Source organism: Halyomorpha halys, unplaced genomic scaffold (genome assembly GCF_000696795.3).
Source record: "Halyomorpha halys isolate HHAL.00 unplaced genomic scaffold, Hhal_1.1 Scaffold65.1, whole genome shotgun sequence".
In the NCBI taxonomy this organism is placed as follows: domain Eukaryota; kingdom Metazoa; phylum Arthropoda; class Insecta; order Hemiptera; family Pentatomidae; genus Halyomorpha; species Halyomorpha halys.
In genome coordinates, this window is record NW_027109066.1 from 551,420 (window position 1) to 564,938 (window position 13,519).

Below are 13,519 nucleotides of genomic sequence, written 5' to 3' on the forward strand. Positions count from 1 at the left end.
ATATATGGTTTGTTCCTAGCCAGTTCGTCCCATTACATAACTAATATATGGTTTGTTCCTAGCCAGTTCGTCCCATTATATAACTAATATATAGTTTGTTCCTAGCCACATCGTCCTTGTGTAAAACTAATATTTAGGACTAACTATCTTATATGCATTCCTATATATCTTACTTTTTTTTTCAGCGAGTATCTTCTGACAGACATCTGTCTTAACTAAATGCAAAGCAACGACTTTCACGTTGGAGTAAGTTCTGGCGGTAGTGACACCCCAGCCATAAGCCTTGCATTCTACTCTGGATTCTGTAAATTTTTCTAGTTGGGCTGAAGTTTCTGTGAAGTTTCCTTTGGGCAGTTTAGCAGGTTGTGCACTTTTACTGAATACAATATCCTTTGCAACGGCAATGGCTCCGATGTCATTAAATAATTCCACAAAATTATAATTTGGATGTACGAAAAATTTTTTAATCATTAAAAGATCTCCTTTTTCGGCATAACTGCTTCCATATTTGACTGCATAATCTTGTGGTAATAAGACTGTATACTTCTCACTTCCTTTTGTTTTGTCATCTGAAACTTAAAATATATTTTTAATTTCATAAACATGTACTATTTGCAATATATTATTTGAATAAATAATGACGAGAAAAGAATTTTCAGATCCTCTTTAAGCCAGCTTTTTGCTTTCTTTTCCTTTAATTATACATAAAATGCTTTAATATTTTATATTTATATATTGTATATTATTGCTAACAATGATAATTGTTTATTTTTTTTTTCTTCAAATAAACAAAATTAAAGGCACTTCAGAGGACAATTTTTTGAAAATTCAGCATCCAGCCCTGTCAGTCTACTTTAATGAGGATAAAACCTGTCTCACATTAAAAATCACTTAATTGCTCATTCGTTCACCGAGTTCGATCAAAATCGACAACTAACAGACCCAAACCACCTACTTCAAATTAAAAATATTGGACGATCGCAATACTTTCCCAAACTGTATATTCCATTTATACGTAAGTGAAAGTAATATATCGTATAACAGAATCTTTTCTTTTTTTTTCTTTTTTAATATGAATAGGGTCAGGTGTGGTAATTGGAAATAAGGGGTAATTGGGAAAAACTCACGTGGAAGTTTGGGGAACCAAAATGATATGGCATTTGAAAGTCAGTGTTACTAAGAAGTGATAGAACGTGTTCCCACATTTTCTTGTTTTCAGCTGGAATTTCTGTGATATAATCAATATACAGTAAATAATTTCTGAAAAATGTCTGCTGATAACAGCTTCTGGTGACTGCACGATTCACAGGTGAGAGTCATTATTTGTCAATAACTGTTGGTAGTTGAGTAAATTTCAAGTATCCATTGTGATTTTGATGTAACTATTCTTTTACGATCTGGGTATGACCATTCTCAATTACCCCTGAGATTTTTACCTAAGGGATAATTGGGAACTGAATTTCAAACTTTTTTTTCCTCATGTCAACAATAAAAAAAACTGTTTTTGCTTAAATGATAACGTCTTCTGATTAATTGACTATTCCAGTGACCAACATGCGTGAAGAACGTACGTTAGTGGGCTACACCTTCTTAAACAATTGATGACGTAACCCATGCCATCCAGGATATTCTCAATAGTAACATGAAGTACATCGCCGCTTCTCTAGTAAACACGTTACCTAAAAAAGTACTCTTTAACTGCATGAACGGGAGAAAAACTGATATCAGTATATTGGGGGCAGGACGACCGATTGATTTATCAAGCGAAGTTAAATACTCTTCTAGAACACTTGATGGCAAGGGTGAAAATGGGTTACCCTTGTGGTTATCCCCCCCCCCTAAAAGAGCAAGTGCAGGAGTACATCAAACCAAATGGAATAAATACAAGATTTGGCGATAGCTACAGCTATGATCTCTATAGGCTGTACGAATGCCTTCGATTCCGTGTCTCGCGGACCTCGACTGCCCAGAACAACTCTATAGCATTATAGTATCGTTTATAAACAACCGTAGCCTAGCTGTACGGGTTCATGAAAATCACTCCAGAACAAGCTTAATTACGTGCGGTGTTCCACAAGGGGCAGTCCTATTTCATCTTCTCTTCTCCATATACACTGCGGATGTCGTGGGACATAACTACACCATTGCCACAATAGCCACTTTCGCAGACGACATCGCAATTCATAGCAGCAGCGTCAGCGCCAAACATGCCTTCAAGCGGGCGGAGAAAGCATGCCAGGAGATAGTAAAAAAAACTACACCATCTCAACATTCAGATAAACCCGGAAAAAACAAATTGCGTGGCGTTCGAAATACAGAAAGGGAAGAAAACCAGACTACCTCGCACGCTCCAGGTGGCAAACTCTATAGTTTATCTGGCCATTAAATTGGATCGCCACATGACACTGTCTGGTCATTGCTATATGAAAACCAAACGAGTCCGTCTCAGATCATACCGGTTACTCCACCTTTTATCATCACCAGTACGGCTCACTAAGGCTCAAACTCCAAATTTATAAAAGTATTTTGAGACCAGCACTTCTATATGGTGCTCCACTCTTCACCCATCTCAGAGGAGGGAGATAGCGCCATCTACAACGCTTCCAGGATACAGTGTTGCGGAAGATTGTGCGGCCAACATCGCTGAAGAAGATGAAGACAGATGAACTACACGAGCTCTTCGAACTACCCACTGTGCCTGAGTTCGTAAGTTTTCGACTCTAAACGGCACCAAAGAAATCCACTGTTCAGGACCCTTACACCAGCTCCGGTGCTTTGGCAACAAACCAGATAAAATTCAGAAACTACGTGCCAGGACATGTATTTAGGGAATAAGTTTTTTTTCAGGTTTGGTTTAAATTTCAAAACCAATCTGTGCCCCAGAACATTATAAAATTCAAAGAACGCCCACTACAACAAAAATACACCTCAAAAACTCCTTTAAATGTAGGCCAATACTGAAGAAGGAAACAGTGCAGAACCAGAATATATATTCATGCTAAAAACCATAAATTAAATTCAGAAATAGGGGTTATGAAAAAAAAAACAGATTTAGCAATTGTTGACTTACGTTCAGTAACACAATGACCAGCTGTCAATAAATATATTTTGGTGACAATAACAGCTCCGCAAATGTGCATTGCATATTGCTGTGTCTTTACCTGTAGCGATGCTAAATATGGTACATTCATAATACTAGTATCGTAACCTCCAACTATTCGAGCTTTAATGTGCCTTTTAGTTGGATCTCTTATAGCAGCCATACAAAACAGGCTATTAGTTAAAATGAAAAATAACTGATATACCGGATGTATCATGGATTAAACATAACCTAAAAATGCTGACTAATGATTTTTACAAACATCTGTAACCAATTATGCTTGTCTAGTAAGTACATATGCGCCGATTGGAAAGAAACTCCAGTTTGAACCCTTAACAATTGTTCAATAGCATAATTGATTCTTATTTATTGTTGCAACTGAAGGGTTTTTAAACATTGTTTGTGGCTGCTTATATTGGTAGCTTTGTTTTTGTATGACGCTTTGAAATGATTCTTTACCAAACTAATGGTTTTATTATAAGTACTGATATTTACCACATATAACAATAAATTTCAAGTTCCTGTTGGAAAGCATTTTTTTTTTTTTTAATAATTTATTTATTGTTATTTACAACTGTATAACATATATACAACAAGTAAATTTGCTGTAGGTGAGATAGTGACATGATACAAACATATGGAGAATCTACCCATTGATAGAACTCCAATAACATTTCTAGAGGAGAAGATCCCGAGGCCATCTTCTTTTCAGACGCCTAGGAGGATTATTAGGTAATGAAGGAGAAGCCAGGTTAGAAACAAGTAGAATTGGCTGGTTGGGAAGTGGAAAGCATTTAAACCCAATTTTTTTCTGAAAATTGTTCTTGGAAACAACATGCGTACATTATCTAAGCTTATATTTTTTTTATTTATTATTCTTTATTTTGTAATTTTACCTATGCCTTTTAGCATGTAGTGTAAATTTGTAATCCATAAGACTACCTCTACACAGGATTAGTATGAACTTGTAAGTGGAGGAGCCTTCCAATAAAGACACTCCTTAGTACACCTAAAGTAGCAGATCCCTGCTCCATAGGCGTTTTCGTCTTCTTGTCAGATTTTGTGGTAAAGTGCTTGAAGTGTCCAACGAGTGAAAAATGTTTACTACCTTTTTATTATGTTATTCACAAATAGTTATGTCCGGGCCCTTATGTAATGATTTGTTTGTGATGTAAAAGGGACTGTGAATAATTTTGATCTTTCCGACTTCTATTGACCAGAAAGACCAAGAGTTCATCTTAGACAATGAACTGTCAAGGGTTGAAGTGGAAGCAAATCTGTCTGAGATAATTGATGAATTGCCACAGTCTTAACCAGCCTTGGTAGACTATTCAAGTGATTATCAATAGAAAAGGCGTTATTATAAGACCGCACTGCGCAAGACGAACTCTGGAAAACAATTAATGAATTGGGGAAGTTGGAGGTGACTCACCCACGATACTCGTCCGATGTTGGACCATCGGATTTCCATTTGTTTCGATTACTTCAACACATTCTAAGCTTAAGCTTTTCAACCTTAAATGATATCTAAAATGCCACCTCTATATATCTTGCTCCAACATTGAAAATTTGCCCTCTAGTTGGCAATAGGATGTTAATAAAGAGGATGATTGTATCATCGATTAAAAATAAAATCTTGTTAAAAATTGATATGTTTGATGTAAGGATATGACATTAAATTTCGATCCCCCAAATTTAAAGCCCCAGAAAGGTATTTAGCAATGTAAAACTGTAAGAAGAAAACTCTGTACAAAATGGCGAGTGGCAAGATGAATGGTTCACTATGAAAGACAACGAGTTAAGAATGGTCCAACAGACAGTGAAACGTCCAACCAGAAACTTGAATCTGCTACGGAGAGAAGATGTGGTATTGCCCGTCTTCCGATAGGCCATACTCGACTTACCCACGGTCATCGCATGATAAAAGAAAATGCACCAACGTGTCGCTACTATGGAAACGATCTCACCGTTAGGCATATTCTCACTGAATGTATTGCTAACGAACCATACCAGTTCTTTTCAGATTTACAGGAGTTGTTGAGCGAAGATCTCACAATAACAAAACTTTTTCACTTTCTAAAAATCATTAATATTTATGATCACATATAGTCTAACTGTCCAGCATAGATAAGTGAATGCAAAATTTAATATAGTAATTTACTTACTACGTCAAATATAATTGCAACTTCGTAAAATGTATATATGTAATTTTAATTGTACATATGTAATTGTAAATTTGTAAATTTTAATGTAATGTAACTTGTAATTGTAATTGTTAATTTTTAACTTTCTCACTTTGTAACTTTGTAAATATGTCAATTGTAATCTACTTACTTTGTAAATTCAGTGTAAATGGCCCTAGTGGTCGAAGCATTTAAATAAATAAATAAATGTTTTCATTGTCACCTATAAACTTGTTGAAAATATATCGATCTAGGTTTGAAACTAAACATGTCATGGATTGATCTAGTTTTGAAATTAAATATGTCATGGATTAATCTAGTTTTGAAATTAAACATGTCATGGATTGATCTAGTTTTGAAACTAAATTAAACAACTTCACATGTTGCATTTGTGAAGTTGTACAAGTATACAAGAAATAAATTTCCTGTTACTCTAAGCTCTTTGGACGCCTTATTATAACCTGTCTATAACAGGCTTGAGATGCTTTATCTGTGTGGGTGTTGATAAATAAATGTGAATTTTGAAATGTTAAATACTCAGTCGATTCCTTAATAATATTATTATTATTAAATAGAATTATATTTAATCATCATATAAATTCATAATGACTATGCCATTCTTAACGAATTATCTTCTTAAAAATTTAAATATAGCTCCTTTTAAAATCATAAACAGTTATGCTCATAGAAAAGTAAATCTGACCCCTGTTGGCAGTTCATTTACACCTATATACAGGTAGCTCCTATTATAAAGTGATTTAGAACCAGTATTTATTTGACACATTGTTTTTATTTCTCCACAGGTTCCCTTTTGTTCCTCTTTGTTCAGCCATAAATAAATTCAAAAAAATTCAATTTGGTGTGTTCGTTGTGTCTGCGCCTACTACTTATATTTGTTACCTAGTTAATGTTTGTGGATCTCATATTCCATTGGCAGTCTCAACCGTAGGTATGTCGTATTTTTTTTTTTAGTAACTCCTGTCTACCGTGAGCTTTCACATCTCTCCGAGAAAGCAAGTTCTAAATAATATTTTAGCAGAAGGCGATTCTGTTAACTTTTTTTAATTTAGCAAAATTTCCTTTTACAATAAAAGATATATAACAAGTTTCTACATTCAAAACATCAACAAAAGAGATTCCCCAAGTGTGAAATTTTTTTTTTCCCTTTGAAATAATGACTTATAAAATTCTGCTATTTGAACACAGAGTTCATATAAAAACAAATGTTATCTTGTTAAATCATATCATTATAATGAACAGTATGTAAGATGGTCTGGGTGCACAAAATAACTCAAATAGTAAATAAACTATTATGAGCCAGTGTTTCGCCACACTTTGCAAAACTTCATCAGGACTAAAAAAAGATACAAAGAACTAAAATAATGTTTTAAAGTAAGATGAAATAAAAGTGAACTATGTTGTAGTTAATAATGATGAAAAATATGTATAAAAATGAAAAAGAGTAAATTAATATTTATAATAATATAAATTTAATTAATGGATAATGTTCTGATATTTTTGTTAATTTCTAATTTAATGTCTCTACATAAAATACTGATTATGTTACAAAACAGATGGAAACCTTAAGCATTAATTAAAAGAACAGTTGTTCATTCAGTTTTTAGGAAGAAAAAAGGTTCTCTATAGTTCTTCCAAAAAGGATTGTAGGTCTATGCCAACAACCGCTCCTCACAGTCTGAAACTTTACAAAGCATGCAGAGTTCGGGTTTTTCGCCATCAAAACCTGTATTGTGCCTCCCCTGGATAGTCAGAAGTGGTTTTTGGAACAGACCTTGTATATGAGAAATATTCTTTTTGAGCAATTCAGTTTAAATACATTATTCAGTGATAACTTATATATAAACATTATTTGTGATATATATATATTTTGGGAGGGGGGGGGTTTAGTTAGCTGTGTTCATACATCAACCTTTTATTTTCCTAAATTATGAGCTAATAGTTGACCCTGGATATATGTATTACATAAATATATATAGAGTACATGGAGAGTAATAAATACAATAAAGTGAAACTTCCTGTATCTCAATGCAATGATAAAAATTGTAGTTATTTCAAAACGAGGCTCTAAGAAACATAATAGATGCCCCTTGGTTTATAAGAAATAGTCAATGGCATTTTTACAACAATCGGAGTCAATAGGTGAATACATTCAAAAATGATTTATAAATTTCCATTCCCAGTTACCAGCAGTTAAAGGTGAAGGGGCTTTTATTATAAGAAATCCAACTCGGTGGAAGATTGTTGACTGACCATAAAAAGGAACTCAGTCCGGGTGCGGTCAAAATAACTCAAATAATAAATGAACTATTTATTGTGGGCCAATGTTTTACCCCACGTTGCAGTGCTTCATCATGTGGCTAAAAAAATATACTAGCAACTAAAATAATGCTATGAGACGATTGGTGGGTGCAGTAAGAATATACCACAAATAAGTTATTTGAACTAATTTTTGTTATATTCTGTCCTCACACCCAACCGTCTTCTCCTCATAAATATTATCCACGGTCAACTATCTTCTCATTATTATGAAATAATCCTAATAGACATTGATGACCATTTGATTTCACACCCTAAAGGCCCAACGAACGAGCAATAACTAAAATGATGTAACTAAGTAAGAGAATAAAATAAAAGTAAACTATGTTGTAGTTAAATATGATATAATTTGTGAAAATTTATATAAAAATAAACAAATTAAATTTATATCCATTATTAATTTACTCTTTTTCATTTTTATATATATATTTTTCATCATTTTTAATTACAACATAGTTTACTTTTATTTCATCTTACTTTAAAACATTATTTTAGTTCTATATATGTATGTATAGTTGACCGTAAAAATTGATATATAGGGAGATGGGCAGGGTTGCGGTCAAAACAGAAATAAAAATAGTTTACAACTATTTATTTTCCAAATTAACATTATTTTAGTTGTTTGTATCTTTTTTTAGTCCTGATGAAACCCTGCAAAGTGTGGCGAAACACTGGCTCATAATAGTTTATTTACTATTTGAGTTATTTTGTGCACCCAGACTATCTTCCTTTTATATCCTTTATATATTACACACGCTCAATCAACGAACGATCTTCCAATCCAAGAAATGTTTTCTCCAGGTAGAAACAAATTCACTACAAAGAGTAATACTATAATTTTCTAATATACAGTTGGAAAACTGAAGGTATAATTAATACTATTAATTAATCACTGAAGATATAATATAATTAATATCTGACATATTAAGTCATAGCAGGCAATGGAGAGTAACAAAAAAGATATCGTTAAACTGAATTTACAAATATATATTTTGCTGGTAAATTTAATTCTACTGTTCATTATAATGATATGATTTAACAAGATAACATTTGTTTTTATATGAATTCTGTGTTCAAATAGCAGAATTTTATAAGTCATTATTTCACAGGGAAAAAAAAATTTCACACTCGGTAATCTCTTTTGTTGATGTTTTGAATGTAGAAAATTGTTTTAAATCTTTTATTGTAAAAGGAAATTTTGGTAAAATAAAAAAGTTATCAGAATCGCCTTCTGCTAAAATATTATTTAGAACTTGCTTTCTCGGAGAGATGTAAAAGTAATTCAGTTTGATTTACTTAAGAAAGGAAAAACTAACTTACACATTTATCATCTGACAATAGAATTACTGTATGGAATTAGTGAAGAAAAAATCTGGCACAGTTGAATATCATATAATTTTCAGTTTTGAACCTCAACCAGAAATTAATTTATACTGAAAGTTTGGTGTTAAGTAAATAATCTGTGATGTGTACACCATATTTTTTATAAAAAGATTAAATTTTATTTTTTATTTTTCAGGAATTGCGTCAACCATTGCTTTATTTTCTGTAGGTCAATTGTTTTCTAGACTTATTGGATACGCCTATGTATCAAGAAATCAAAAACAAATAAAATTAGCATACCTCGATTTTTGGGGAAAACGGACAGACATAATCTGCGATATAAAAGATATTACACCAATTTATGACGGTCCTGCTTTCTCCATTAAAGATTACCTGTATAAAACTGTCTGGATATCCACTCAAGAGAAACCGTTCAAGATCAATTTGAGTAACGGAGAAATCTTACATGATGATCTTTTCAGGCATTCATTTTATAATGCTGGTGAACCAGGTTATTAATATATAAAACAAAATAGTTTCAGTTTTTTAAACAATGTATTAATTTTATATTATAAATTTGAAATTAAATAAATTTTGAAATCACAACGCATAGAATCATTTCATAATACACCTAGTAATTCTCTTTTCTTTTAAGTATAAAAAAAATAAAATAAAACATAAAGAAGAGAAAAATATTAAAAATTAATGATAGAACTAATGGTTTGAAAATACATCTATCTTATCGTCAATCAGGTAACAAATGACTGCATTTATCTAATTCAGCGATAACATTTTTTTTTCATAAATGAAACTTACAAATCTATAAGTAATATACATGCTTTTATATAAAATATATATCATATAATTACGAATAAATGAAGTTAATACAGTCAACGAGTAATAAATCAGTCGATTAGAACTGTACATACAAAAGAAAAATAATAAAATATGGAGAGTAATAAGTTAAATATTCTAACGCATTAAGACAAGAATGAACATTTTAACAACATAGACATTTCATAATTCTATCTTAAAGCTATAAAACAGCAGAGAGATATATTTCAAAATAAAATAGGAAGAGGTTAAGAAAAGACGAAGGTACTATGTGTACTCTGTAAAATCGTCGATTAGAAGCCTACGCGATGGCTGCTGCTTAGGCTGCCTGTCGTCTCCGCAGCCCTGCTCTTGCTGTAACTTAAGTCTGATACGCTTGATCTGCCGAAGCCTTTCTAACCAATTTGAAGCGTATGGCTCTCTTGATGGCGAGTTCAAACGACATGAGATCATAGATGCCAACTGCAAAGAGTTGATAAACATTTTATTTTATAAATTAGTAAAATTATGATAATTTAATACTGGATATACATGTTTACCACTTGCCACTAATCCAAGGCTAGTACAAATGTTTAGTAATAACACCATAATTATGAACATAATATTAAATTTTTTTCAGCCAAAAAACAACATATAAAATATATGTTTCAAATGGGTTTGCCACTATAACGAATGTAGAATAATGAAACATAAAATGAGATAAAAAAAGGGTTTAAAAGAAATATACAAGTCAAATGAAAATTTAGAAAATAATTTCAACAATGGTAATCCCATTTCGCAGTCTCTTTGCTTATGCCAACTATTGTGGTTGAAAACTTTTATAAGCTTCCTCACAAACGTCTAATAGTTAAGCTATTAGACATCTGCACATCAAATAAATTTTTTCCAAAATTAAAAAATCAAAAATATATTTTCTTATTTTGTCATTAAATGTTTCTTTTTACTTAATTTGACAGATTTAATAAAATGATACTGAATTTTTTTATTCTTTAACTACACTTACTACAATATTACATTTACAGAGAAAGATCTTATTTTGAAAAAGATGTTATAAAGGTGCACTTTACTAAGTTCAAAAAATAAGAAAGTCATTAGAAAGCTAGTTAAATCATCTCCAACTGTTATTCTATACATTTCGTGATATGATTGAAAAGCAACAAAATATACAAAATAGAAAAAAGTCACTCACTTGACCATTGTTTTGAAAACACCCCTTAATGAAATTCTGATGTTATGAGTCATTCAACAAAAAATTTAATGTTCTAAATGTTAATGTTTGGGGTCGATATTCAGGACGTGGCTCGGATGACAGAGAATATAATACTTGACTCCCTGGGAATCATCCACCACCACCACATGCATGGAAATTAATGAGTAGGGGAGTTATCTAGAGGAGGGATGGCATCCATGCATCGCATATCTTATTTGTTGTTTTATTTATTTACTACTTTATTATTTTTGATATTCTAATATTTGTTATATAGGGGAATTTGTTGATATTTTGAAATAAGGGTTGTAAAATGAAAGGGAAAGAAAAAAAGGAATAAATTGAAAAACTTGTATTTAGTTTGTAGACTGGTATTAATTGTAAAAGAATATTGTGGAAAAAAAAATGTTATCTTTCTATTATATTATATCATATAAAAATATGTAATTTATATATGTCCGATCACGGATTGATCAGTATGCTGTGTAATGTAGCAACCCGATGTATTTGGGCAACATGAATGAATAAATTTCTTTCTCTTCTCTTTCTCGAAATAAATTCACTACCTACTTATTTTTCAGTGCATTATTTTATGAAATGTTGCTTATTAAAAAGCTATATCTCGGGAATTATTAAAGCACTATTAGGGCTCATATTTTAGCCAATTTAATCTATTGTAAATATCCTCTTAGGTTTTCTTGTGTTGTTCATAATTTTAAAGATATAGATCTCCAAATGAAAAATTAATTTTTTTTAAAGTTTTGAAACAGCCGCTATTTTTTATTCTTCCTACCTGTACTTGGCAGACTAATCAATTTCGACTAGTAATTATACATAGTTTTCATTCAAGTAATAAAATATTGGGGTGAAATAACTTTTGTTCTTCTCTTGGGCTCTTGTACTAATGGGTAATATTTAGTTACACCTAAATTACTCTGATAAACAATCATTGTTGATAGATAAAATGTAAATAAAATAGATGAGTATTTTAAGATCTTGACAATGTTTAAAGAGCAGAAACACTGGTAAGAAATAAACATTTTACAAATTATCAATAAACCTTGCACATTTTGTTTTAATATTCATTAGTCAGAAAATTTCAACAAAAACTATTAGTTCTTAGAGAGTGAATCTATAATGTTTATTGGTTTTTTCTTTTAATTGAAAAAAAAAAATCAACAGTCAACATATTGAACTGTTGCCTAAACTGTACAATGGTTTACAAATTATACTCAAAACTATTAATCGGAGGGACACAAACAACAGGAACAAATCTAAACTTATTATGAAAAAACCAACAATTAGAAAATAACCAATGAATTTCCAGCTACTTACATTCGAATGTACAGCTAATTGCCTCGCTAGTATCGCAACGCTGTGGTCGGAAACCACTTTGTACTCTGTATGATTGATGTGCTGGTGCAGCTCTTCTTTAGCCTTAACTATCACTTGGTTCGTCCCTAGGTCCAAAGGCTCGATAACAACAACTGCATAATTAAACTGCGCCTAATGAAGAAATATAAAAATAAATTATAACAATGAGAAGATAGTTGACCATGGATTATATATATAAATAAAAAGATGGCACAAAAATAAGTGAACTTCTATTTATTAGTGTCAAGGATACGGTCAGCGTTTCAAGCCTTCATAAGGGCTAAGAACAAAAAAAAAAAAAAACTTTTGTAGAAAATGCATGGTGTAATATTATAACAATATGAAACTTTATGTAATAAAATACAGGGAAAATATTACTATTAAAAATAAGAATGAAAAAGAAAATAACATAGATATATATTAGAATCAACTAAATAACTACATGTACAAAATTTGAAATTAATATAACGCTTAAAATATTATACTATGTATTTTCTTTAATAATGTACCTCCATTATCAGTACATAATTATTTATTATTATATACCTGCATTATTACTTATGTACCTATATTATTTGTTATCTTCTTAGGATTTTTTCTTTATTTTCCGTGATTCCATTTAATCAGAGTTGGGAAAAAAGTATTCGATTGACGAGACAAATATATATTTATTCGATTGACGAGTGACGAATAAATTTTTATTCGATGTTTATATTCGATTGAAGAGAGACGAAGACATTTTTATTCGAATAAAAAAAATACGACTAAACAATCCGAATACTTTTGTATTCAAATATTTGAAATATTATTTCAATCGAATAAAAATTTAGTCGAATATAAAATTGTTCGAATACAAAATTAGTCAAAACAAAAATGCTACCGATTTTAAGATCACGTATCGATTTATTTTAACTTTTCAGATTTCTAATATATTAGGGTCCTCATATATGTTTCTTAAGACGCAGAATATAAAAATGCTATCAATTTTAATATCAATGGTATTCAAATGGTTATTCAAATAGTTTTGCTCAAATAATTGATTATTGTGTAAAATAATGATGAATACAAAAGTATTCCGATGGTTAATTATATGTTTTTGTATGAATAATTGATTATTGGAGTAGAAAATTCACAAATAAAAAAGTATTCCGATGGTTAATT

At 31.0% G+C, this 13,519-nt stretch overlaps 3 protein-coding genes across 4 annotated transcripts in view; 1 reads left to right on the plus strand and 2 right to left on the minus strand.

Annotated features, from left to right (window-relative positions):
• Nucleotides 1-3,374, minus strand: part of LOC106692651 (trypsin-7) — a 5,211-nt gene extending 1,837 nt beyond the window's left edge. Inside the window, exons 1-2 of one of the 2 annotated variants that reach the window (XM_067047280.1) lie at nucleotides 3,071-3,374; nucleotides 174-575 (exon numbers count right to left, since the gene is read on the minus strand). In XM_067047280.1, coding sequence (XP_066903381.1) covers nucleotides 174-575; nucleotides 3,071-3,317 — 649 coding nt within the window. In that variant the 5' untranslated portion in view covers nucleotides 3,318-3,374. The remainder of the gene's footprint in view (nucleotides 1-173; nucleotides 576-3,070) is intronic. The other variant, XM_014438710.2, reaches the window with a different exon arrangement.
• A 2,384-nt stretch (nucleotides 3,375-5,758) lies between these two features.
• LOC106692654 (transmembrane protein 186) lies at nucleotides 5,759-9,549 on the plus strand. The gene is made up of 3 exons (XM_014438714.3): nucleotides 5,759-6,019; nucleotides 6,087-6,232; nucleotides 9,140-9,549. Exons 1-3 carry the CDS (start codon nucleotides 5,889-5,891, stop codon nucleotides 9,460-9,462), a joined length of 600 nt encoding a protein of 199 aa, XP_014294200.1. The 5' UTR covers nucleotides 5,759-5,888; the 3' UTR covers nucleotides 9,463-9,549.
• Nucleotides 9,550-9,552: 3 nt separating this feature from the next.
• The window catches only part of gig (tuberin), a gene marked incomplete in the record, with an annotated part of 56,248 nt that continues 52,281 nt past the window's right edge, over nucleotides 9,553-13,519 (minus strand). The window contains 2 exon segments of the mRNA XM_067047282.1: nucleotides 9,553-10,239; nucleotides 12,320-12,490. Of these exon segments, the coding sequence (XP_066903383.1) occupies nucleotides 10,045-10,239; nucleotides 12,320-12,490 (366 nt within the window).